The sequence below is a fragment of the Semicossyphus pulcher genome, unplaced genomic scaffold, assembly GCF_022749685.1.
Source record: "Semicossyphus pulcher isolate SPU_LCO1_2020_fin unplaced genomic scaffold, fSemPul1.0.p SCAF_14, whole genome shotgun sequence".
Classification (NCBI taxonomy): Eukaryota; Metazoa; Chordata; class Actinopteri; order Labriformes; family Labridae; genus Semicossyphus; species Semicossyphus pulcher.
In genome coordinates, this window is record NW_027211648.1 from 28,886,770 (window position 1) to 28,914,071 (window position 27,302).

General features: G+C 42.3%; 1 protein-coding gene across 1 annotated transcript in view; it reads left to right on the forward strand.

Moving 5' to 3' along the window:
* Positions 1–27,302, forward strand: part of ccdc88c (coiled-coil domain containing 88C) — a 52,352-nt gene that overhangs the window by 19,274 nt on the left and 5,776 nt on the right. Inside the window, exons 4-30 of the mRNA XM_069661307.1 lie at positions 999–1,068; positions 3,254–3,312; positions 4,224–4,307; positions 5,292–5,435; positions 5,565–5,791; positions 6,254–6,335; positions 7,434–7,592; positions 7,986–8,132; positions 8,412–8,562; positions 8,654–8,835; positions 9,428–9,565; positions 9,649–9,933; positions 10,027–10,824; positions 11,653–11,780; positions 11,871–12,012; positions 13,400–13,549; positions 13,697–13,858; positions 13,950–14,227; positions 14,577–14,720; positions 16,343–16,529; positions 16,655–16,800; positions 17,726–17,815; positions 17,931–18,235; positions 24,541–24,630; positions 26,203–26,313; positions 26,391–26,528; positions 26,663–26,898. Coding sequence (XP_069517408.1) covers positions 999–1,068; positions 3,254–3,312; positions 4,224–4,307; positions 5,292–5,435; positions 5,565–5,791; positions 6,254–6,335; positions 7,434–7,592; positions 7,986–8,132; positions 8,412–8,562; positions 8,654–8,835; positions 9,428–9,565; positions 9,649–9,933; positions 10,027–10,824; positions 11,653–11,780; positions 11,871–12,012; positions 13,400–13,549; positions 13,697–13,858; positions 13,950–14,227; positions 14,577–14,720; positions 16,343–16,529; positions 16,655–16,800; positions 17,726–17,815; positions 17,931–18,235; positions 24,541–24,630; positions 26,203–26,313; positions 26,391–26,528; positions 26,663–26,898 — 4,833 coding nt within the window. The remainder of the gene's footprint in view (positions 1–998; positions 1,069–3,253; positions 3,313–4,223; positions 4,308–5,291; positions 5,436–5,564; positions 5,792–6,253; positions 6,336–7,433; positions 7,593–7,985; positions 8,133–8,411; positions 8,563–8,653; positions 8,836–9,427; positions 9,566–9,648; positions 9,934–10,026; positions 10,825–11,652; positions 11,781–11,870; positions 12,013–13,399; positions 13,550–13,696; positions 13,859–13,949; positions 14,228–14,576; positions 14,721–16,342; positions 16,530–16,654; positions 16,801–17,725; positions 17,816–17,930; positions 18,236–24,540; positions 24,631–26,202; positions 26,314–26,390; positions 26,529–26,662; positions 26,899–27,302) is intronic.

Consider the following 27,302-nt stretch of genomic DNA (forward strand, 5'->3'; position numbering starts at 1 on the left):
TATTGGGTTATGGATGATTTTACTCTCTCCAGCAGTCACGTGTTAGGCAAGCGATGGGGAAGGTCCTGAAACACCTTGTTTGATTATCTGTTGATGGAGTTTGAGTTTGTGAAGGTGGTGTTATTCCTAATTTTAAAGCTCTTGATAGGAGTTTTTCGCAGGTTATGAAACTGACTGAAATGAATTCTGATGACTTTACAAAAGCAAATCAGACCATCAGGAAGAAGACTGATGTCTTTATAGTTATTTTTAATGTTTGAAACCGCTGGCTAGGGGACTACGTGTCAGACGAAGAGACTAACTGCACGCCACTTTTGTTTACATTTTCCAGGGCAAAAATTTAAAGTGAGTGATACAAATGACTGTTAAAAAAAGCAGGATGAGATTTTTTGTTAAAAAACACCACAGGACAAAATCAGCAAAGAGATTAGAGGTACAGCTTTGTCCACAGGGGGCGCCAAAATCAACACACACCAAAAGTTCCTCACAGCAGCTTTAAAGTGTTCAAGTCTCAAACCCCGACTCTAAAGGCACATGCAAAACTCTAATTTCTTGTAGACAGGTATGTAGGAGGAAATATCCAAAGGCAAACACGCAGAGAAGAGAGAACCTCCGCACTATAAACTAAAGTGTATTGCAAGTTTAAGGACATAGTGCGGACAGAGTCTGCAGAAGCCCAAATCTTCCTGTGATCTGCAATATTCTACAGGAATGATCTACCTGAATATCAGCACTGATGTGACTCGGACCAGCCGCAAAATCACTTAACAGCCTTGAAAAGTCACTAAAGCCTGACCACTAAAACTGTTTCTGTTGGTGCTGATTGACAGGAATAAACTTATATTGTGACATGAATCCCCTGTAATGCTTTTGTTGCTTTGATCTTCTCTCGTGCTTTTGCAGTGTTTGTCAGACTTTTGCACAGTTTTTTTTATGATGAGCATGAAATTAAAAAGGTATTTGTTCTTTCTCTCCCTTCCCCCTCTTTTCATCTACAGGAGACGCTACAACAGTTAATACTCATGTCTCTCCCCAACATCCTCTGCATCGCCAAGGATCCTTTATCAGGTGAAACACTCCCACACATGATACATCCTGTTCCAGTCTCCTCTTAAGAATCATTGCAACACAGCTCACCTGTGACCATGCTGTGTATTTGTTGGTCATGCTTAACCTCTTGTTTGGGTGGCAACCTTTATATTCACCACTATTGTGAGTATTGCACTGTATTGTAGGAAACAGTGTAAGATTCTTCTTCTACTTGGATTCTGCTGCCATGACATTATTTTAAACATTTGTCCTTTGGAGAATTTAAATTATTGATGAACTGGAGGTAGTTTTTATTTTCGCTACAGTTGCAAGCTGCAGTCTGCACATGAGCAGTAGGGGCAGTGTAGAGGCAGAGGGGGTGTGACAGGGTCAACACAGCAGCAGGGACAACAATGGCCGAAAGTTTTTAAGACAAACTGATAGACCAAGTCTTCAATTATCCACATCTGTACGATGCGTCATTGCTGCTGCACAGAGACAAACATGCCTGTCAAACAGCTGCAGACAGATAAGTTCTGTTGTAGAAGTCGACGTGGAAACCTGCAGAACTAAATGGAACAAGTCCGGGACCGTTACGTCCGAGCACGGAGGAACATGTTGGAGAGACGGAGTAGGGGCGGTGCTGACGGTGTGTTCTGTCCACCTGTCATCAGTCGCCTGAGCTGGCTACCGAATATAGTCAGTCACCAGGCCACCTAGAATTCAGAATGAACATATCAGTAACCTCCTCGAGTGTCGCCATGTCTGTTGTTTACATCCCGCACATACAGTAGTTGCATACGGCCTGAGCTCTCTGGTGGGCCCTCTAGAGGTATCCTCCAGTAACACGCGTAGTGCATAGACGAGTATGTGAACAATTATGAGGCAGTCGGTTGTGTGCACTAACGCAAGGTTAAAAAGCAAGTATTTCTCCAACCTTAGTCAGACGTTTTTCTCTATGAAGTGTTATTAGCCTCAGGTATGTCCTATCTGGCCTGTTGTCAGGACGACTGTATTCACATCCTTTTTTAAATTTCATGTATCCTGATGTTCGCAAGGTTCAGTTACTTTGTTTTTCTCTATCAAGAAACCAAGTTAGGGGAGAAACACTTCCAAATTGTTCCAGTGTCTGTACAGTCACTAAGTACCTACGAATATTGATAATGTTATATTTTGCTTTTTATGGCCCATTTTTCGGCGTATCCAGGTTGATTTAGTCTGCTTTGTAACGAAGTCTGGACATCAGCAAACCAGCAACAAATCTCATGAAATGCAATTTTCTTTTTCACAAATTGAATCCAAACTACATTTGAAATGCAGCTCCACTTGGATGCATCCCAGTCCCGCCGCTCTTGCTGCTCAAATCCGATTTCTAAATTCTTCTCCGTCACTCTGAAGACGACACAACAAAGGCTTCAAATCCAGGGTGACAGAAGGGCATCAGAGGCGCTGCAGCAGAACAGCCTCCTACATTGCTGAGTTTGTTTTGTCAGACAAATGAGTTGTGCACTGGGACTTTACACCAAAATGATTTGGAGGATGCATAGACTGTATATAAGAAGTTGATGTCATGCAATGGTTTATGACCGTTTTGAAGCCTCCAATTTTGCATTTTAGACATCCCAACCCTAGACTAGTTATCAAACAATCTGACCTCTTTTTGCAACCAGTGGAGTCGCCCCCTGCTGGCCATTAGGCAGAATGAAGGTTCAAGGCCCTTTGAAGCCAAAAGCTACATCCACTTCTTATACAGTCTATGAGAGGGCGATGTAGATAGGCTGATGATCACAAATCTGATCCGATCACTTAAAGATAACAGCTTGGACGCTCTGTCTTTAAGCTGTGATTTGAAAAACAAATCTGATTTGCCTGCAGGCTGAACGCAGAATCTACTTTGACTTTTGATGGTGTCATCACTGTGGCAGATGTAATGGTGCACAGATTACAAGTGTCAGTGTTGCCTGTGTCAAGCTGCAGAGTGTGAACTGTGCTTGCTTTAACTTGCTGTTACTGTGGTTTAATTGGATAATAATAGAGAGTCTGTAGTCAGCAGTAAGTGTACTTTAATAGTGCCTGTAAAACATTACCTTTACCTGAAGACAGTTTGACTTCTTAACCTTTTCCCTCACGTGATTATGACAGGCATTTGCACTACTTGGTAAACTCTGCTGCAATAAGTCTGTTTTATTCTAATTCAAAATGTGATTCTGTTTTGTTTTTCCAGCGAAGAGCATGGAGGAGCTGAAAAGACTTTTGTTGCTGCTGCTCGGCTGTGCTGTCCAGGTAACACACACACCCTAAAACACAGTGTGTTACTGTACCACCCAGTCTCTCCCAGGAAGTGTGTTTGTGTCTGTTTGGTTTTGCATGTCTGAGCAGAGCCGTTCAGTGTGCCTGCTGATAAGCTGCAGGGTGGGACTGAACGTGGGTGTGGCTGCAGGATCAAAACGCACATGGAGAAACATCAATGCTTTATATACAATTATAACCAACAGAATCATGGTTCTTTTTAATGATAATGTTAGATGTTAGACGACACAGTTTAAGAGTGCTGCAAAATAAAGCAACTTAAGAGTTAATTGGGCGACCTGTGATGAATGAGGAGGGGCTGGTCATGTGGGAGGTCGGGGCTCAGGTGTTTTCTCCGTCTGTGTGTTTGTTCGTTCGGCTCTTTGTTGTTTCTTATTTCCACCCCTCCCAAAGCTCTGAACACACCGCCTTCTTCCTGTCTTTCTTTTCCCTGTGGCTCTTCCTCTGTTTCTCTCTCCCTCTTTCCTCATTTCCCTCCCTTTTCTTTATAGTCTTCCCTCCTTTTGTCTCCCTCCCTCCCTACCTGTACTGGTTCTACTGGTTCCAGAAAGGAGGAGGGCCTTGTGGGAGCGATTAATGGAAATACAGAGAAAGGGAGGGAGAGAGGGGTGCATAAAGCCACATGAAAATGATGTTGATGCTATAACACAAATAGTCTTTCTCCATCCAACCAGCGGTCAAATAAACATGCATCCAACAATCCTGCATTCTTCATGAAACTGTGGAAAAAAATCTGTATTCAAATGTGTTTCCTCCTGTGTGTGTGTGTGTGTGTGTGTGTGTGTGTGTGTGTGTGTGTGTGTGTGTGTGTGTGTGTGTGTGTGTGTGTGTGTGTGTGTGTGTGTGTGTGTGTGTGTGTGTGTGTGTGTGTGTGTGTGCATCAGTGTGAGCGTAAAGAGGAGATGATCGAGAAGATCAAGCTGCTGGACATTGAGACTCAAGCTGCCATCGTCTCTCACATCCAGGAGGTCAGTAGAGCACAATGAAAGGAATAACAACTGATGAATGGGGGTCAAAATATACAACTTCAATGTATATTATACACTTATATATTATAAAGACAAGCAGGAAATTCACAAAATTATCTTAAATCAAAGCCCATGTGTCCCTGACCTTTTCTGGGGCTTTTAACCACCTCCCACATCTTTAAGGATTAGAAATAGAAATGTAGCTGAGCAAGGCTGCGGCTGCTGTCCCGCAATGCATCCTGGTACATGTAGGCACTGCCTGCACATTTTTCCAAGCAGGAGACCAAAGCTTTGGTTGTTGCTTCAATATACTACATATACCATTAAAACAGACTGGACAAACAAAGGGAAACTAGCATAAAAAAGTGTTCTTCTTAGAAAGGCCTCCACATCCAATGCAGCATGAAAAATGTCCAACATCAGCTGACCTCAAAGAACAAAGAGCAGAAATCAATTTAAACACAATTTGTCAAGAATGTATTTTCTATTTTATCCTATTTTCAGACAGCTGTGTATCTCTGTATCAAGTCAGCCCTTTGCTTCTCAGGCAGGCTATTAGCTGCTGGACGACATCAGGCTAATGATGTTAGCATGCTAATTAACCTCCCAGCCCCCACAGAGGCTTTGTAGGATGTGTCCTTACAAGCTGTGCGAACAAGTATTGTCAAACGTGCAGTAGCAATGAGTGTTAAAACTTAAGTACATTTTTCCTTTTAACTGCACAGTGCCGCTCTAAAAACTGATGTCTTAGCTTTTAATATTTAGATTGTTGGATAACCTTATAGATTGAGATCTAAATGTGCTCTTTGTGAGGCTGCTTTATCTATATTTGAAACTACTTTAGCAAATCATATAAAGAAAAAAGAACAAAAGTGTTTAAACATGAAGTTTAGCTTCTTTATGCATGGAGGGAACCCCCCGTATTTCTATATACAACCTGTGTTACTTTGTTTTATTTAATGTGTGTGTTGCTGTTTGCTTCAGGTGACTCATAACCAGCTGAATGTTCTCGACCTGTCCTGGCTGGAGGAAGGACCGGAGCTCGCACACGAAGAGCTGGCACCTCTGTCCCGAAACATGGCTTCTTCACTACGGCAACTTATTGACCAGAGAGACAAAGCCAGCGAGGTACTGAGACGCACACGCTTATGTCCACAAACTGGTCTAAGTTAACTATTTGAGAAGTTAGCAGAAAACTTCCTGTTGCACTTTTTCAATGGAAAATCAAGAATTAAATTTTGCACAAACACATTCCAGGTGATTGTGGACCTGACCCAGGAGAGGGACTTCCTGTTCAGTCAGCAGCCCCAGGAAGGGTGCAGGAACCTGGGCATGAGCAGCCCAGAGCGTGGGAAGAGCTCCGGAGGCGTTGGGTTGAATAACGGTGGATCGGCTGTGATCGTGCTGACCAAAGAGGAGAAGCAGCATCTGTCTGTGGAGCTCGCTGACACCAAGGCCAAGCTCCGCAGATACAGACAGGAGCTGTGAGTCTTTAACAACATGATGAAAAGAGACAGTTGATAGCTTAACGTGAAACCAACAGAAACAAATCTGCAGCAAAGCAGTACTAGTCACCACAGTTTTGTTTGTGTGACTGGCTGAACTGTGGTGATCCAAGCGGCAGCTGGTAGTCATTATACCTCCAACACAGCTTATTACAGTGTAGTCCTGTTCTATAATATAATCACACAGTTGATCAAACTATTTAGAGTCACACTCCCCATTTTCATACAACTGGAAGTCATTGTGCAGGATGTACCTGATATTTTACCGATATATTAAAGAACTACACTAAGACAAGTTTACTGTATGTTTCTAGTTAGTTCCAGCTCTTTAATTACTATCAACCCTTGAACACATCACCAGAGTGCGCAACTAATTATACAACATAATGATGGATTGTAAAAGCTTTAACTGAACTGTAATTTACATGTTTGTGTTTGCAGGGAGGAGAAAACTGAGCAGCTGATGGATTCAAAACATGAAGTGGAGCGTCAGGATCAGGAGCTACAGAGAGTCAAACAAGAGGTGAGGAGCAGCTCGTAACCATGACTGTCAGATCTGTACGACTACAGGAAACAGATTTTAAAAAGGGTCTGGTAAAGACTTTATGTTTATTGTACTGGAGACGGTCTATTCAAGTTTTGTGAGTGTAATCAGATGTTGACCTGAACTTTTGCATGCCCTTTCTTGATGCCACTGCCCTTGTAAAACCAAAAGCGCCACTCGAATTGATGAAAATTCTGCCAATCCCGGCAACTTTTTCATGACCTTGCAAATTTGACCAATCAACCTATTTCCCCCATGGGCATCGACGTACATCACAAAATATTGGCCTTCATAGGTCTGCAGTGTTGTATAAACATCGGACAGTATCGTTTACTGTGCCTTTAATATCTCCAGAATGTTGCATGCCAGAGACAGACAGCTGAGGCTTCGGTGCGATCCTACAGAGTCTTTAATGAGACTCTAAACAGTGAATCCTTAATAATAAATCTAATACTCAATATCCTCTTGTGATTCATCCATGTTGAAAACTGTTAGCCGTTCACTTAGCCACTTCCTGGTGCCTTTAACTTTCCACCAATCAGAGGCTCTGTTACAAATGAGAGTCAGTATTGATCTCAAAGAGCATTCTACAGTGAGATAGTAATCGCCGTCTCTTATCAATGGTTTCATACGTGTAGCACCGAAATAACAATAGCTTAAATGTGCAGATTCTTCTTTGGGCAGATGGACAGCACTGAAATAAATTACTGTTTTATTTCCTTTAGTTTCATTCAAATTTTCCACATTTTATTTGCCATTTTGACACAGACATTGACCGGACGTGATGGGTTTATAGGAGTGTTTGTAACTCACAGTGGATGACATGTGTAACACAAATCAGCCTGAAAAAACATCGCAACTTGCATTGCAACTTTTTAAAAATCTGCTGCGAAATAACAAATTTTAGACGCAACAGTCACAGAAATAGCTGCAAAATCCTGGAGGAACTAGGTTTTTTGTTGTTATTTTTTTTTACATTTTATCTTTCATGTTCTTTATTGATGTCTAAATTGATTAATACAAAATCCTGAAAATGTAATTAATAAATTAATAATAATTATTTGTTCGTATATTCAGAACCAGTCTCTGTCTAGCGAGGCTCGTTCGGTCCGCGTGTACAGGGATGAGGTGGACTCTCTGAGGGAGAGAGCGTCTCGGGTGGACCGACTGGAGACCGAACTGACCCGATGTAAAGAGAAACTCAACGATGTTCACTTCTACAAGACCAGAGTGGAGGTACAAACACACCTTTACATCAATATACACCTGATACTCCACATCGATATGCACTTAGCCATCATTTTAAGGACTCTAACAGTGTAGACATGAGAGACAATAAAGATTTGTGAAGGTTAATTTGATGTATTTATTTTCTTGTTGCACTGTTTTTGTTTTGTTTTCTTCTTTACATAATTGTTAGTGAATATGTTATTTAAAATTTTAGATATGATATCCCTCTGCTGAGTTTATAATCCGCTCTCTAATAGGCTCATTGTTATTGAAATGTATAATCCTTTCAGCTGAGGGAAGAGACATGAACACAATAAGAAGACAGACAGACTAAGCAGCTGGCACTGGCAGTCCTCTCAGTGTTTGTGTGTGTGTGCGTGTGTGTGTTTGAAACTACAGGAGCTGCGCGAGGACAACATGACTCTGATGGAGACAAAGGTGCTGCTGGAGGAGCAGCTGACGGCCTCCAGGGGGCGCTGTGATAAACTGCACACGCTGGAGAAAGACAACCTGTTACTACGAGCTAAATTACAGGACCTGGAAATGGTATTACACTGTGACATCATCAACTATTTATAATTATTTATTAATAAGGCTTTTTATAAACATGAATGTAATATTTGATTGTTTTAAGCAGCTTTGCAAATATCTGAGAAAAGCAAGCAGGAAAACAAAAGGATGAAAATAAATGAGAGCCATTTTTTACCCACTATTTTCTTCCTTACATGTCAGCCATGTCTTTAAAATACGTTGGGATTAAACAGTTTGTGAAGTACTCACATTCTACTGAAAGGTTTGCTAATCATGTTTGTTGTTGCTGTGCAGGAGAGAGACAGTGAGCGTAGACGGTTGGAGGAGCTGGTGGAGGAGAACATGCTGCTGGAGATCGGACAGAAACAGAGTATGAACGAATCAGCTCATCTTGGCTGGGAGCTGGAGCAGCTGACCAAGAACCATGACAACACTAACACAGAGAGTAAGACACCAACTGTTTTTAATATTTTGTTAAATCCTGTTTTATTTGTGTGTCCAGAGATTTTATTATCCATTTTATTTCTCTGCTGCAGCACGGAAGTCGTTGGTCCACGAGCTGAACGAGTGTGTTTCCAGCCGGGTGTTGAAGCTGGAGAAGGAGAACCGGGAGCTTCAGGCCTCTATAGAGAGACTGAAAGAGGACAACCACCAACTGCAGGAGAAGCAGCTCCACACACAGGAGCTGGACAGAGAGAACCAGAGCCTCAGCAAGAAGGTAGGAGGCAGGGATCTGTTGTAATGACTAATAGGAACAAAATGTTTTGGAATTGCTCCAGTAGATTGCTCAGCCCTCAGCCTTGTGTGCAAATTCGCCTGTTTGATGTATTTTTTACAGTGAAGTTAAGACAACATTACAAAAAGGATCAGAAAGACCTTTTTGCTGAAGAATAAGATGCTTTATTTTCATTCAAGAATCAGTTGTAACATCAGTCTCCTTAAAGCCACCAGACTCCATTGACAAAATCAGTTATTTTACCTTGCAGAACTTGAGAGTTGCTCACCTTCTGCTGCCTAGATCTGTTAGCTTTTGTGTGTTTATTTGTGTTACACAAATCTTGATTTGAATCCAGACTATTTATAACACCAAATTCACACAATAACACAGACAAACCACCTCATGCAGACAGCAGTATACAAGAAACTCCCATGTTGTGTTCTAGTAAAATTACTGTTTTTGTCAATGGGATCTGGTGGCTTAGGAAATAACTGTAAGGGCTGTTTCTGGATTCAAACAAAATATCTTATTCTATTTCTTGCTACTTGTTTCATTGTTACTAATGCAGTCTTTTTATCTTGTTTCTTGTTAGTTGGAGCGTCTCCAGGGTTTATTGGACCAGGAGAGACTGACCAATCAGGACATGGAGTCACTGGGAGAGGAGATACTGAAGGAAAAACAGATCCTGGAGAGAGACATGCACACTCTGAGGGCAGAGAGAGACAGACAGGTAGTTAACACACACAAACATTGTTAATTTTCAATCTAAGACACCATTGTTGACCCTCCATGTCACTCACCCTGTCCGATCAGATCTCAGAGTTGGAGAGTGAGAAGCAGCACCTCTCTGACGCGGTGGCGTCCCTTCAGGAGCGAGCTCAGTCCAATAATGAGGCGAGGGTCCGCGAGGTGGAGACAGAGAACCGTGTCCTGCACCAGAACATCACTGACACCAGCTCCCGATTGGCCAGTTTAGAAACGCAGCTCAAACTAGCCAATGAGGAGTCGAAGAGGCTGAGGGAGAGGGCGGGACGCTGCGAGGAGGTAGAGAGGGAGGCGGCGAGGCTGGAGAGGAGCAGAGACGCTCTGAACAGAGAGGTTCTAAAAATCAAATATTTTTCTGTTTGATTTATTTAGTTTGAAGTATTTTTCTTTAAAGAATTCAATGATACATATTTATTTTGCTTGCAGGTGGCCTCCCTTCGTGCATGCAGCGAGCGGTCAGAGGCTGTAGAGAAGCAGGTGTCCTCTCTGGAGCAGGAGGTGCACAGGCTGAAGCGAGAGGCAGAGGAGGCCCAGAAGGAGCTGCAGCGGCTGGGGAGGCAGGAAGCTGAGAACGGTCTGCTGTCGAAGGAGAACCTGGACCTTCGCTGCTCCATGGAAAACCTTCGCTCTTCGTCTGCCCGTCTGGCCACCTTACAGGAGGAGCACAAAGAGTCGCAGAGAGAGACACAGGAGCTGCAGAGGAGGCTGGAGGAGGCCAGAGAGGAGGCCCAAGGAGAGAAGAAAAGGACAGAGAGGCTGGAGTTGAATGTGGCAGCTCTGAACCAGGAGAAGCATTGCCTAGAAGAGGAAATACAGAGGAGCAAAGAGGAAAGGGAAGAGGTAGAGAGAGAGAAGCAGGAAACGCAGGTCAGAGAGGAGGAAGTAAGAAGGGAAGTGGAAGATCTGAAGGAGGAGCGGAGAAGGAGGGAGGAAGGTGACAAGGAGAGGAGGAAGATCCAGCTGGACCTGGAGCAGTCAGAGAAGGGCAGGAAGCACCTGGAGAAAGAGAGCTGGAGGATCAGGACGCTGCTGGAGGGTAAAGAGACGGAGCTGGAGGAGAAAACCAGGCGGCTGGCGACAGTGAAGAAAGAGAGCACAGCTCTGAGTAAGGAGGTGGAGAGGCTGAAGGAGGTGGCGGTCAAAGCAAAGGAGCTGGAGAGGGAGAACAAGGAGCTGCAGAAACAGGCGACTATTGATAAGAGGACGCTGGCTACTCTGAGAGAGGTGAGAGGAACAAGATTCAACAAGGAAAAGGATTTTTATAGAGGGAACATTATCTATCCTGTCAAGATGAAAAAGTGAACAAACTTTAAATATTTCCCTTTAGTATTTTATCAATTTTATTCTTGTAAAGATAAAAGAGCTGAAACAACATTTAGATTCTCCCCGACAACCAGAGTAATATTCAACAAAACAAACTAACCATGAAGTCCATTTGTAAGTCGTTCTGCACTGGATTGCGTCAGCTGTGAGTCACTTCAAGCTTAGCCTAGTTTGAACCTAATCTGTAACTTTAGTCCATAATTATGTGCTGAAATCTTTTTATAAGGAGGCAGAAGTTAACACGTACATATTCCCTTAAGTAGGTGTAAAGCCTGGTTTAACTTGGAGCATGAAGAGAAATGAATTATACAGAAATATTTTATTAAACAGAATATTAATTACACAAATGAACGTCAACTTTAAATATTTCTATTTCCTTGTCGATCACCCACGTCTGTCTTCTACTCATCTTACTGCCTGGCTGTCTCTGCAAGTGTCAACATCTGTAAACAACCCACAATGCATTGTGTTTTGGTTTGCTTCTGGACTTTTCAAGTAGCTGTGATGAACTTTACATAATATGGAGCAACCAAATAACAACACTGACACAGCTTTAGCATCATACAAACTACCTTTGTTTGGTATTGTAGGGTTTAGTTTGTGGGCACCAAATCTGGTGGGATCACTGCTTAGAAATATATATCTATCCTATTGAGTGTCCACATCTTGTTGGACATGTTGATGCGTAGTAGAGGTTCACAGCTGTGTCATGTGTTTTTGTGTGCGCAGGAGTTGGTGTCAGAGAAGCTGAGTGTTCAGCAGCAGAGCATCGAGTTAGAGAGACTCAACGAGGAACTGGAGAAGATCGGACTGAACAGAGAAAAACTCCTGCAGCAGGAGCACACACTGGAGGACAGGTAGGTTTCTGCCCCACTGCAGGGCTGCGTATGAGATTTAAATGTAGAATCTTTAACATGAAACTGATTTGCTTCCTGTGTGTACGTCAGCAGGTACAGGCTGCTGGAGTCTCGGCTGGAGGAAACCGTCCAACAGACGATGAAGATCAAAGAGGAGAAGATCTCCCATCTAGAAAAGAAAGTAGAAGAAAGCAACACACTCAACACAACGCTACGTGCTGAACTAGCTAACGTAAGTACATACTTATAAACTCTTACCAAAATCTTTTTGAATTCTCAAAAACGTAACTTTGTATGCATAAAACAAAATAAACAAAAAGCTCATAAAACATAATCAAAAAATCTAATTTGGCGACGTAAATAAATGAGGTCATGCGCCAGGGGCGGGTCTCCCACCACTACAAAACATACTGTAGGTTGCTAACTAAGTTTTGTTTTGCAACGACTCCGCACGTCCGTTAATAATTGTAACGCAATCCTTTAACTGACCCTCCCTGACCACCATTGGCTCCCTCGCGCTTCTGTCATTGAGCTCGCGCAGCAGGGCTCTAGTGCGTCAACAATCTGTAAAGTACGAGTTTACACTTTAACTGGTCGCACCGATGCTGCATGTAGCAGGTTACTAACGGAGCAGCTGATGAAACGTGAACCAGTCGTTGGCGGACCGTGGGCTTCCTCTGCTTACTGCTATTCCTCCTTTGGACAGTCATCCAGCCACCCCGGCAACCCGGTGTTGTGCCGCGGCTCTACAGGGCTGCCAAACGGGCAACTGACGCCACTTTAGCTGCCCGCACCTGCTAATGGGGACTTGTTAGCTACAGCAGCTAATTATTGAGTTTTCATGGTGTGGAGAGACGCATTTCCACTTCACTTAGCCTCGCCATCACTGCATCTAAACTACAGTATTAACGTGTACCACTGTCACTACGTTAGGCAGAGGATAAGCCAAACACCTGAGACACCTAGCATGAGGCAGCAGAGGCTATCGTTAACAGCTGAGCTACAGTACAGTCACTAGCAGAACTGTGGAGCTTTTAAAAGACTGCCGGATGAGAGAGCAATGAGTGCTAGATCAGAGCCACTGTCATCGTGTCAGTGGATTAATGAGCTGCACTAATGAAAAGTTTATTTTGTTGCAGTGATGAAATAAGTACTCAAAAAGAGTAATATCAGAGTGTATTAATACTCCATTACAAGCGAAAGTCCTGCAATAAAAACTTAAGCAAGAGTTAAAATGACTAGGATCAAAATATTCTTACAGTACCATAACTTTTTGTGCAGGACGGCCTATTTCAGAATAATATGTTTAATATCTAAATGTGGAGTTGATAACTTTATATTTTTCTTTAAATTCAGTGGAATAAAAGTAAAGATATAAACACAAGCAAAGTACATTACCTCAATATTACACTGCTACTTTAAGTTCAGTACTAAAGTAAATGTTTCTTTTTAGCACATTTTTATTATTGACATTATATCTAATAACGTTTTTTTTTGGCCGGTTAATACGTTTTCTGTCTGGTAAATTTTTTTGGCTTACCCGCCAATGGCAGGTAGACCAAAAAGTTAATTTTGGATCCTGGTAAAGTGTCTTAAGACATGTATATTTTCTGCTGTAGGCTCGTCAGACAGTGTCTGTTTTGCGTCAGCAACAAGCGGAAGAAGAAAACCACAACTCCCAGCATCGCTCTGGAATCGACCGGGGTCAAGGGTCAGCCACCGCTGAGCTGCTACGAATCAAAGATCATCTCATTGATGTGGAAAAGAACGTAAGATTTTACTTTTTAACATTTGACATTGCGATTACATTTTGTTTTTTTGTGCAGCCCTAACAGCGAAATTTAATTATTCATGTTGTCTGAATTTGTCTTTTTTAATTTGTAGTTGAACTCTTTTGGTGTCATTATTTCCCCCAGAACGCCTCCCTGCAGACAGAGAGCAGTCTGTTGAAGGAGCAGCTCAAACAGCTGGATAACCAGAACACATCTCTCAACAACCAGATGGGGGCGCAGCAGCGACACACCTCCACCCTGCAGGAGCAGAATTCATCCTTACACACACAGACAGCAAAACTTCAGGTAAACAGCCTACAGATCAACCATATAGTGTTAGTAGACCCTCTAATAAGTGTCAGTAACAGCATTTCTAATGGATACACTTGTGTCTTAGGTGGAGAACTCCACTCTCTCCTCCCAGAGTGCATCTCTCATGGCCCAGAATGCCGTGCTGCAGGGCCAAGTCACCGCCCTGGAGACGGAGGTAGAGTCGTGGCAGCGACAGCGTGAGGAGGCGTGGCGAGCAAGAGAGAGCGTGCTGAGCGACCACGAACGCCTGCTGAGCGTTCACGAGAGGCAGGCGCACGAGTACGAGCAGCTGATCAGTCAGCACACGACATTGAAAGGCAAACAGAGGGCGCTAGAGAGCGACCACAGGACGCTGCACAGCAAGTAAGAGAACGACACACACACCTTTAGTTACAGATGCAGAGATACAAGGTCTTTGATAATCCTGACTCAGATCAGGGAGCAGGATAGTAAAGACAACAGGCTCAGTGAGGTCTTTTGTTATTTATATATGTGTAATGTTACTTTAAGTTGTTTATCAGCTTCAAAAGAAGGATGCTAATAGTACCACAGGTGAAGAGACGTAGGTGCCATTTCACCGCTACATGATACCAAAGGATTATGTAAACTGTATCACCAAAGATGACGATAATGCTTACTCAGGTTATAATCACAGACAGACACTATCACTTATAAATTACCCCTCTGCTCTGCTCTGTGTGTCTGTCTGCAGGTATTGTGTTCTGCTGCAGCAGAAGGACAAATGGGAGGAGCAGGAGGGGCGCGGTCAGAAAGAGAAGGAGGAGCTGAACCAGGAGGTCCAGAAGAATCGACTTCTGCAGCAGGAGAATCTACAGCTAAAAACAGAAGTTGACAGGTAAGTGATTTTGATTAACAGTCATGATAATAATCACTAAAAGATAGATTTGGTTATACATGTACGATAGTATTTTACAAATCTACTCACCGATTAGTGCATGTTTTAATTAAGTGAGAAGTTTTTCATATTTGAGTCTAAATATTCTATCATATCGCTTTCCAATGTATTCACCTATCTAGATATAATATTAAAGTCGAGGTGAAATGAAAAATGTCATTTTAATCCTTTTAGATCACATCCCCGGTAACATTGTGCATCTTTTTGACAATATAGGCCAAAAAAAATACAGAAAAATCAATTTCTTCGTATCTTATATCAAAATCCAATAATTTTTTCTTCCGGTAAAACTAAATTTCACGCGTGCTTACTTAAGTTAGCACCAAACAATTTCAACCAATCAATCTGCAACATTTAGCCGCAGAGCACCAAGAACACTCGGTCAGTTAGCTAGCTACTGCGCTGTGGAGAACGTGTGTCTACGCCCCCTTTTCAACGATCAAATCAAATCCCTCTAACGATATGTCCCGCCTGCACGTCCTGTTTCACTCGGAAATACGTCACGATACGGAAGCTAGATACTCTCGAAATGTCGTTTCAGCTCGACTTTAATATCAATCTAACTTGATGACAGTGACATTTTGAAAAAGGCTAACGACTCTAACAAATACCTCATTATATCCTGTTATCTTCTTTTCCTGCAAGACAGTTTGTTACAGTGTTGGGATTTAAATGACGATGAATATGTTGAGATGCAGTTACTTGAGGTAACTTCGACGGGTAGAGATCAAAATGTGTGGGTAAGAACCCATAACAGGCTGCAAGTAGACGGCGTATTAGGGCCATTGTAAAAGAAAAAAAAAAAACAGAGCCAGAGGAAAAGAGACATGAGATTAAAGCCGTAATTTTACCAGAAAAAATGGCTGAATGGTAAAATCGTGTTTACAGGAACCTTTTTGAGCCGCCACCACCCCAAAATCGTTTGGGGTTCACGGCCCACTCCCTCTCGATTCACCTGTCTCTCTTCTCTGCCCTGTTGGCTCTGAGGCTTACACAGGCGTGCATGGTACGGAGCAGGTTTATCCTATTTTCTCTGCACACAAGAAGCAGACTTCATAGAGGAGAATCACTGAGCGGCCCTCTGCTGCAGAAACACACGTTTCTGTGCTCCTTGTTTGCCCCAGGGGTTACCATCACACATGAAAGTTACCCTACGACCTCATGATGGACAAAAATATACGAACTACTTTAAATCAGTGGTTTCAGTTGTTTTGTTGTTTGGATGGAGGCTTATACAACAAACAACCACCACAAGGCTGTGGCTGATGACTATATTAAGTGTGTTACGCGCTTGGGCTGGTGTCCAGAGAGGATTTATGTGCATGCATTTGTGAGTTTGTTTCTTCAAGTTTGTTTCATAAATTAGCCTTTTTTTTCTTGCAAATTGACTACCCTAATCTCAGAGATATCCGACTAAGATATAAGCTTTGACATACTGGTGGTTAGGTTTAGGTACAGTGTAGAAATAGTGCAGTTATGATCAGAGGCAGAACCTTGGAGCAGTTGATCACTTTACTGTCCTCATATTATCATCTTTCTGACTTCTTCTGTTTCCCCGTCAGATTGACAGGGAGCCAATCACAGCAGTCGGAGCAGTGTGAAGGTCTCCAGCAGCGCATGAACGAACTCAAGAGCTCACTCAGCACCTCCAAGCTGGAAGTGAGTGGATGGATGGCACGATACGATTCACTAAAGGAGCAACACCAGGGCCTGGATCTGACCATGACCAAACTGGACAACCACTGTGAGGTAAACTGGGACTGTTTATGGGTCCGAGACGAGTGACAAATAATTCTTATAGCCAAACAGTATTTAACTCTTAAGCCTAACCATGCCTTTGTAACTCACCTGACGCGGCTCCTGTGTGTGTTTAGTTGTTGAGTCGACTGAAAGGGAACCTGGAGGAGGAGAACCACCACCTCCTGAGTCAGATCAACCTGCTGAGTCAGCAGAACCACACTCTGCTGGAGAGGAGCATGGAGAGCAAAGAGATGTATCACCAGGAGCAGAAACTTTACATGTAACTCTAAACAACAACACACCTACAATACAAACTACACAGTTAACATGCAGTTATTCATACAACTCCTTTTAGAATCTTGACCCCTGTTTTTGCAAAGTTTGGGGTGTTAATGACGACAAAAAATGTATAATTGCTCCAGATTCCTATAGCCAGTATACTTGAAACGTAATGGTGTAATGGCCACATCATAATCCTTTGGGGTAAATGTACCTCAATCGAAATACAAAAAATGCTTGTTTTTTCCACTGACAGACTCAGATTGTTATTGTAAGTTTCTGATAACATTATAGAAATGATCTATACGGAGTTGTTTCCTTTTTTAAAAGATTTTAATGCTTTTTCGAAACCTACCAAACTCCAGTACAGAAAACATACATTTTACCTCAGAACACAAGAGTTGCTGTTCAACTGATATTTTAAATTGTTTGTGTAATTTTGTCACTTTGGTCTTTGAAATGGTTATTTTTGATTCAACACAATACTTTTGTAACATAAACAAAGTAACCAGATGAAACGGCAGTTGACCTTCAACACCTGAGCTCTGCAGGATAAAATGACTGGTTTTATCAATGGAGTTTGGCTGCTTGAAAAAAGCTGTTTTCAGTTAAAAAAAAAGGCCTCCTACTCTTAAGCAAAAGATGCAACTCTGTAGGGATCCTTTCTGTAATGTTGTCAGACAATTAGAATAACAATCGGAGTCGTGTCAAAAACAAGCATATTCACTGATGCCTTGAAAGCCTTTGCAGTCCATTTTATTGGCTGCCGGCTGAAGCAATTTGCTGGAGCCTTTTCAAACCAAAATCGCTCTGTGATTTAGACCCACATTTTTGAATATTTGCCCAGGTTTGAAAATGCTAGAATAAATAACCTTAGGCAGAAAAGTAAGTAATTAAAACATCCTTGTGTTCCTCCCTTCATCCAGAGACAAGCTGAATGCTCTTCGTCGCCAGAAAGAGAAACTAGAAGAGAAGATCATGGACCAGTACAAGTTCTATGACCCCACACCTAAAAAGTAATGCTTCTATAAACACCTTTTATTATTTAAGTTTGTTAATTAACTCATACAAAAAGTATGAATGTGTGTTTAGTGTTTCAGATCTTGATGTAAATGATGCTGTGTGTTGCAGGAGGAGTCAGTGGTCCGGAGCCAAAGCTTTAGCCAAACTGATTAAACCCCGAAAAGAGAGCAGCAGAGAGAGAGGAGGCGACCGAGACAAGGACGCATGCAAAGACAGAGAACGAGCGAAGAGCGCCCCAGACATCCCTTTGCCTGCCCCGCCTCCCCTCCTCCCCCCTGAAACCCCTCCACCACTCCCCCTGCGGACGGCAAGCGACACGCAGGACAGCGGCCATGCCCACAGTAACCATAACAACCACATCACCAGCCCCAGCCTGGGACCCTTGAGTCCAGCTCTCACCCCGATCAGCCGAGGTAAACACACTCTCACACACACATCGAAAAATAATACAACCTTCTTTCATGTAGAATTAATCACCAGGAGGTGCCGTTTGTTGAATTTTAACCCGTTACAGACGTGAATTTTTACGAAAGTTCATGAATTTAGAGAAGAAATGTGTTTCTACTCACAGCTGAGGACAAGAAAATATCAGAGTTTTCCTTGTTCTGGAGGATGGTAGCTCTAAAAACGCTTTACAGAAGTGTTTACTATGAAATGTAAATACATTGTACACCACATATATCTAATTTAAGCTGAAAAAACATGACTTTGGATCAGATGCACGTCCCCGTTGGCTCCTCTAGAGGGAGCTGTTTACCACCACATTTACCTTTATCTTGGTTTCATGTGTTCCATCTCAGCCAGGATTTGTTCCTAAAGTAGATTTACTTTGAATTACAGAAACAAGTTTATTCTTTCTGCTGTTTCCTGATACTTTAACATAGCTTACATAGAAGATCGGCTACAGCTTGAATTAAATTTCAGGTAGTTGCTTGTCTTCAAGATGATGCATTTGTTAGAAATGAAAGATTTAATTATAGTATTACATGTTTGCAAAAAAGTGTTGTGTAAACAACTTTAAGTGTGACCTAAATTGTGCCTAACCCAAGAGAAATTTGATCATACAAACGTATACGGGAGCTTTGAAAACATGATGGAAACACATGACACAACGTTACCTGGCTTTTTCTATTTTATCCATCTGAGATCGATCAGCAAGTGGACAATCTGCCCTTACTCTCTCCCTCCGCTAGCCTACATATCTATCTGTAGGGTCAACACACACACACACACACTCAGCAGAGAGAAACACACACACACACACACACACACACAGACACACAGGTGGATCCTGGTCTTTTCCTTTTAAAACAAACCGAAATCTGTTATGCCGATATCATTTGATAACGAATGATCGTTTTAGACAAATCATTCATCACATCATTGCAGAGTTTCTCCTGCTGCTCTGAGTTTATCCTGAAAGGAATACTTTGTGTGTTTGCTCGACCTTTTGTCTCAATTATATTGTTTTGTGTTCATTAAAAGCATCCACCCATGAATGTCAGCGTGCAGCTCCAGCACCTTCTCAGAGTGAAAGAGAAAACTTTCTATCTTTTAAATCGGGGTGTGATTTCAAAGTTTGACAGCAGCAGAGCAGAGAGTCCCATCCTCATTAATCAGACTCCCTGTTCACTGACATTAAATGATTCTGATAATATGCACACAGAGAGATGGTCCCTGCACAGGTGGAGGCAAATGAAACCTAGAAAATGAACATGACTGATCTGAAGAAGAATGCAAACTCTACGTCATTAATAACATCCCGTTTACACGTACACGTACTGTGAAAAAATAATCACGAGAAAAAATATTTAACTTTGTCACCTAATAGAAAACGACTGCTGATAAGGACAGTCAACATAGCAGGCAGCGAGAGACAGACAGAAAGGAGGAGAGGAGCTGTGTGCAGAGGTGCAGATGTGTTGAAAGTAGTTTGTGAATTAACACCTATTAAGGTGAAGAAAAGAGGACAATTAAAGTGTGGAAGTAAGATATAACCATCCAGGAACGGGGGTAATCCTGACTCAGTAACTCTATGTGGGATGTGGTGCTTCTCACGAAAATCATTGCTCATTGAAAATCACTGCGGTTCCACCTCAGTGCTGAAATGAAGCTCCGCCATCATGCAGCCTTTGTCATTTTACATTGGACCGAGCAACGCCGGTGTTAAGCCGCCCCAGTGTGTGTTTTTACAGCGTTTCGGCGTTGCAGAAGTAAAATGTGTGCAAGGTGTGCATGCTTCACACACACACACAGACGGCACTGTACCGCCCTGCCGGCTCTGCTGCTGACGTCGTTATGCCTCTTTTACTACCTCCGATGTCGGCTCAGAGGCAGAACGCCTTCACCCCACCATTCCTCCTCCGTGCGTTTTACGTAGAAGACAAACACTAACAGAGGCGTAATGATCCCACCTTGAACCGGCAGTGTTAAAGGGGCTTCAGATTTTTTTTTTTTAATCGCCTGACAGCAATAGTTATTACACGAAAAAATAATTCTAAAATAAATTGACACAATTTTCAGACATTCAGCAAAATGAAACTCAAAAAAGAAGAAACAAACCTTAATTTAATCCGTCTGTTTGGGACAATTCTTTTGGACACCTTGCCTACAATTGTTGGAATAAAGTAAAACATTACAATGACCTCTTTGAGAGACTTCATAATAAACAGATTATATGATGCTAAAACTGTGACACTCCTTCCTGCTCCACATCCTGCAACAAAACTAAACAACACAGAAAATCCAGTTTGGTTTTTCTTGGCGTGTTATGATGTACGGGAGGTCAGTGAATGTCACTTTTTTCAGTTTGGGACATTCAGTCAGTGAATGCAGCTGGAGAGGACAGACATGCTGGCAGGCTTTAAGAATAACTCTCAGCAATCTGAAATGACAACAGGAATTCTTCCCAGAGTGCTTTGCAGTGACAGAGAACAGGTCAGGAATCAAAACAAAAACATTTTTGGTTCAGACGATAAAATATTTTTATCCTATTATAATCCACTTGTTTTGTGTTCTGCAGAGAAGGAATACGAGTACAGGAATCACTGTAGGAGCTGTTAGCATCATCTGTTGGTGGAGTAAGATAAGAGTCTCCTGTTTGGCTTCATGAGTAAAACTTTTACATGGAGGTTAATTTTTCTGGTCAGCAGCCAAATCTGTGTGTTCCTGTTTGAGCTTCATCAGGGGCTCCGAGCACGCGGGTCGAGATACATAACGCGACACAGATTAGTTTGTTTTTGCTCTTTTGGCTCACGGTGCAGTTTGATACTGTTTGATCCTGCATCACATACATCACATACAAAGGAAGTTGAAAAAATAATCAACACTAGAGACCTGATACTTACTCTTTATCATTCTATCTTTATAATAGAGCTGGGTTCTAATGCATGGCTCACACTGTGTTTCTGATGTCATTTTCATGGGTGTTCTTTGATTCCACTTATGGCTGAGCTCAATTCACTATTAGGGCCTGTGTCCACTCGCAGCATTTTTTGCACTTGTAGCGCCTATTTTCTAAACAAATCTTTTTCCCTCATCAACCAATCAAAATCAAGAAGGGGCGGGACTTCAGATATCAACTTTGTCTAGAACAATGGCCGAGGAGAAGCTAATCCTTTTCGAGGGAACAATTTCCAGGTGTAGAGCTGCTGCTAACGCCAGGACACGATTCCTTTCATTGTTTTTATGCTTTCTTTTTAAATGTTTCTTGAATAAGAGCAAATATTAGGCACACAGAGCAATTTAAAACAGACTTAGGGCCCAATCAGACAGAACGCGTTTTGTAGGCGTAAAATGCGAGGCGCACCGCACTGCCTTTTTGTGAAAGTAAACACCCGATCAGACAGAGCGCGTTTTAGCAGCTGGGGGCGTTTCCTCAAAATCACCTATCACTACGGGGGGAAGCAGAAGTGCTGCAAGACAACTTTCGTAACCTAGCAACAGTACAACAACAGTATAGTAGAAGCGCTCTAAAATGAAGGTCGTTGGCGATGCCAGCGCCAAAAACGGCATTAGTGGACAAACTCCCGGCATGTTCCAATAACTTTGTTTTATGCCGAAATATTGCTTTGGAAAAGCTGTATAGAAACGGCGATATTTAAAAAAATAAATTTAAAACAAAAAGTTCAGATTGCACACAAGCTGTTATTTGTCCTTCGTTGAAAAAGATTTGATTTGGTTAACTGAATAGAAAAAACCTTTGCAGAATAAGTTGTGATGTAGCAAACATTTCAGACTAGTCTCGTGACTGATCAGGTGACCCTTGCTGAATGCATGAGAATCATTGAATTAATATGTTCTTGTCTCGAGACAGAATAAAACATGGACAAAACTAGCTGATGTGAATGATAAAATAAATCATCTCCAATAGAAACAGAGTTAGAAGGCTGCTTCTTCTACTTCTACTACTCTGTTTTCAGGCATATTACCAAAGCTCATGCAATGTGTAAAGAATATTCTATTCTACAGACTTCTGACCAAAGCAGGCTGAGTTTATCAGCCAAGCTTATTCTCACCTAACCTTTATGCAAAGTTAAGTTTTTATCAATCATTTCCTGTGAGTCTTACGCCAGCAGTCGCTCTTTCTTTCACTTCAGAGTGAGTTGAGCTCCGTCTCGAGTGTGGTGCATGGGTTTTACTAGACAATTCTGTTTCCCTGTTTAGTTCTTATGGGTTTTCTTGCATGGTATTTATCATTTCTGTCAATCTTAATCATGTCTTAACCACCTGTTGTCTTTAATTTACTCACTGTCATTGTTTCATCATTTTCTTTTTACATTTCTCCATCCTCTCTCTCTCTCCTTTCTCTCCATCTCAGCTCCTCCCGCCCCAAAACGCTTCCGTTTCCTCCGCAGTAAAAGTCAAGACAAGCTCCTTCTCTCCCCTACCTCCCCTACCACCTCCTCCTCCTCCACCTCCTCCTCCTCCCGCCCCTCCCTCTCTCTCACCAGACGTCTGCGGTTCTGGTCTTCCACTGACATCACGGCTGACCTCTACAATAGCCAGCCAGTGTCAGCCGGCGGAGTTTTCTAAAACCCTCCTCCATCATCATCTTTAACCTTACATATCATCCTCATCCTCACTGCCACCTCAACATCACATTGTTCAACAACACTTCATCAAAGTGACTCAAATGCATCAAACATTCACGCACAAAATCAACACTAATGCAGAGAAATACCTGCACACTCCTCAAGCATAAAAAAGATATACAAAACACACACACACAGGTGCTGTTGCAGTTGTGAGCCAGCCAGTTTCATTAGTAAGTAGTGTGTGTGTGAGAGTTTGTGCGCACATGCTCATGTCTCCAAGCACGCCAGGCTTGCCCGCATATGTCTGCACGTCCTTCAAAATGTATCTGTAAAAGAAATGTTTGTGTGTATGTGTGTGTGCTGTCACCTCTCTCAATATTTTGTACCTGGTAAGTCCGTCTATCGGTGAGCCGTTAGTTGCTTGAAAAGAGATGTTCTGCACAAACGTTTCACTTTATTACGTCAACCACGCTTCTGCAACCCAGCACCTCTCCTCACGCTCTCTGTTTGCCTGCTTTAACTGAAGACCAGCTGAGCTGGGATTTTTTAAGGCCGATACAATATCTATTGTTTAGAGGGGAAAATGAACAAATCATGAATGTAGTGGCCGATACAGTGAATGTTTTAGCTGCAAGAAAAACTTGTGCCCCAGTTATGAGCCGATAAAGGTAAGCAAAGGGCAGCTTTCTTAAATGACAACGACTTTATTAAAGAATATTAAACATATAACAGACATAAATTCTGATATATCCTTAATAGGCCCATACTTACTGGCCAATAAGCTTTGGCTTTAACCCTAGGCTTATCCATCCATTATCTATACCACTTATCCTGTTCAGGGTTGCAGGGGGCTGGAGCTTATCCCAGCTGTCATTAGGCGAGAGGCGGGGTTACACCTGATCGGCACTCAATTTAGAGTCACCAATGAACCTAACGAGCATGTCTTGGACTGTGGGAGGAAGCCGGAGTACCCGGAGGGAACCCACGCACGCACGTGGAGAACGTGCAAACTCCACACAGAAAGAACCCCTACATCTGAACCAGGATTCGAACCAAGAACCTTGTAGCTGTGTGGCGACAGCAATAACCACTGCACCACCATGCAGCCTCCTTGGTCTATCCCTCCATTGCTAATTAGTCAGAAGTCTAACTGACATTCCTATGCACTATTATACACTAGTAACAGTTATTTATTATCACTTTCTCCCCTAGTATCTGAGTTTATAGATGCCATTTTACAAGTTTGATAATACAACTTTTAATCAGCTTCCTGATGTTGTCGTCGACATCTAAAATTGCAAAGGCCAACTTTAATTTAAACTTTTGAAGACCAGAAAGTTTAGTGTTTCTCTCGCATTTGTTTGGCAGGGTTTTCGCTAATATGTGTAACGTCTTACTCATGAAGACGTACAGAAAGATTTATAGACACTGCTGCATCCTTTACAAATGTCAGTGACCCCCGATGTCGTATTAGAATCAGACACATTACACATACTACATAATACATACATAACAGCTGATATCACAGTGATATGTGAGCTTCCATCACGCCTGAATCACCGCACTCCTAATGTCTTGCTTGGCTTTAATGCTCCTCTATGTTGCACAAACCACACGTCTCTGGTCTTACTGTGGCGCACATGTAAAGAATGGTTCTTTATAACTCTCTGATTGTTCTGCAGGTTTGAGTGACAGGAGCCGGGGGGTTTTTCGCAGCAGTACTCCAGGGGGCAGCAGTGAGAGCATCAATGGAGACGATGGACACGGACAAGGTAACTAAGACAGTAATGCTTGCAAAACTGGCATGTTGAATAAGATTTAAGATAAATTAAGTTTTTGGTTTTCATTTTGGTATACTTGGACCCAGAAGAGTAAGCTTTTAAACCACAGACACCTGCTATATCACTCTTTTAAAAGCCACCAGACTCCATTGACAAATACTGTAATTTTACCCTGCTGAACACGGGATTTGTTGGTCTCCCGCTGTTTTAATTGGTTGTTTTTTTTGATACACAAATACTCAGTTGGATCTGAAAGCACCGTAATTATTTATCAGAACAAACGAGCTTAACGATCAAGGGCAGCAGTAGAACAACAGCTCACCTTTTCTACAAGGCAAAATTACTGGTTTTGTCAGTGGAGTCTGGTGGAAGGGATAGATGAAACTGCTCCTCAACAAAAACAGGTCTTTCTCTTCAGGGATCATTTTTGTAACGCTGTCAGACATCACTTTGAGCCTTTTAGTGGACAAAGTTTATTTGCCCCTAGTGGTCAACATTACTTTGCAGCAATTACAGCCCCTTTCTGCGGCTTACAGCTGAAGTGATTGGCTGGAGGATGTCCAGAACCTTTTAGTCGTTTAGACCCAAAAAAATAGGGCCCACGTTTAAAATTACCGGAATACCCCTGCAAGCATTTTAAACTGTGTGAAAGGAAATAATCAAAAGTAAAATGGAAATCCGTCTTAATACAGGCAAAACAGTCAAATGCTGTGGTTCTGATTAATGCTTTTAGATTTAAGGCAAAATGAGCGTCGACCACTTTAACAGTGTTTTTTTCCTTCATGAAAATTATACAAATGTTCATCAACAAGCTTTTTCCATGACGAAGGCGAGATGTTGACAATCACTGATTATAAAAACTCTGACGACACATTTGTTTTGTTTTTGTTAACAAGACGAGACGGGACTAAAATGTTACTGGTGGCTGTCGGACATTTAAAATCCACTGCCACTGTGCGCACTCAAAAAAGGGCGTTTCATGCATCATTTGACGCTTCTTCTGCACAAAAAGGGGCGATCATCGACTGTCTGCTTCAGTCACTGTTTTAAACGAGAAGCGATGAAGAGTTTACCGTAAAAACCAACACTGCTGCTGCAAAAAGGCAAGAGGAATGTGCAGTACGTGCTACTGTAACTGCAGGGCTTCGTTCTGTGGCTTTAAATATGTAACGATACGTTCCAAAAGTTAACACATGTATAACCTTAGCTAAGGATCTATGTTACCCACGGAGAACATTGTCAGGACATAATTAATGACAGGACGGTTTACAGCAGATTGAACCTGTATTAGGCTGATTGAATTAGTTTAAAGAGAGAAAACGTCTTGACTAAAATGTGATGAGTTTTTATGGACTAAAACTGGACTAAAATGTTTTGAGTTTTCTTCAACTAAAACTAGACTAAAGCTATGACTAAAACTAATTACAATTTTCATCTTAAGACTAAATCTAAAATAGCTGCTAAAATAAACACTGCAGTTTGAATCAGAAACAGTATATAATACAGGTGTATTATGTTGTAAAGGGTTAGAGAAAGCCTTCTTACATGTACACTGCTCCTCAGGTCAGACCCATAAAGCTCTGAGCTCCACCCCGAGCCACCCACCATCCTCACTGGGTCTGAACAACAGCTCCAGCTCCAGACTGGGACCAGTTCCTGTCCGCAGGCCTCGAGGTGAGACAGGTCATTAAACACGAGACTTTACTCAGAGGTCACTAAGAGCATGCGATGACAGTGCATCTACGTTTCAGGTTTCTTATTTGATGAGGACTCTCGCCAAAACACCCCTGACTCCATGTTCAGTCATCATGGAAACACAGGAGGTCGCCCAGGGTCAGCAGACTTCAGCCACAACACCTCCAGCTCCAACTCACCTGTCAACTGCAGAGGTGATCACATATGTCCACTCTGCTTAGAGCAGTGCTATAATCTATTATTGATTGATAATAGACTGAAATGGTTTTACGTTGTGTTATCAGCTGGTACCCTCTTTAAGTAACACTAATATTTCTGTCCGTCTCAGACACACCTGATCGTCAGCCTCGCTCAGCCAGCCTCTCTAGTGATGATGTCATGGGTCTCAGCCAATCACAGCAGACTCTGTCACGCAGTTCCACCCTTCCATACGACCACGCGCCGCAGAGGGCCCAACCACAGCGGGGAGCCGGAGTCAGGAAGCCCCGCCTCTCTTCTCCTGGAAGTGAGATGGTGACATTGGAACAGTTTCTACAAGAGAGCAACGTGCAGTCGCCTCCCATGGTAATCAATGCAGAAATTCAATGCAATGCAATACACACACACACACACACACACAAAGTACATTGGTATTAATGTTTTTCTAAATTTAATATACCGGTAAATTAGGTGAATAAGACGCACTTTTAATTTATTTTTGTTCATCTAAAAAGTGGGCTGGGACCTTTGTACCAGTGCGTCCAGTATACCAGTATAAAAAGCAGAGAGAGGTATTTTAATGTGTTACGGTATCTCACCCAGACGATGGCGCTATAATCTAGCTAAAGCTTCGTCACGGACTGTACCGTCATGATCGCCAGTGCAGCCGCCATCAGCCTCATATCAATCGACGTTAGCGCATGCTGAGCTCAACTACACGAAACAGATGGTAGGCTATAATCTGTGTGTTCCAAATGAAAATAAATTGA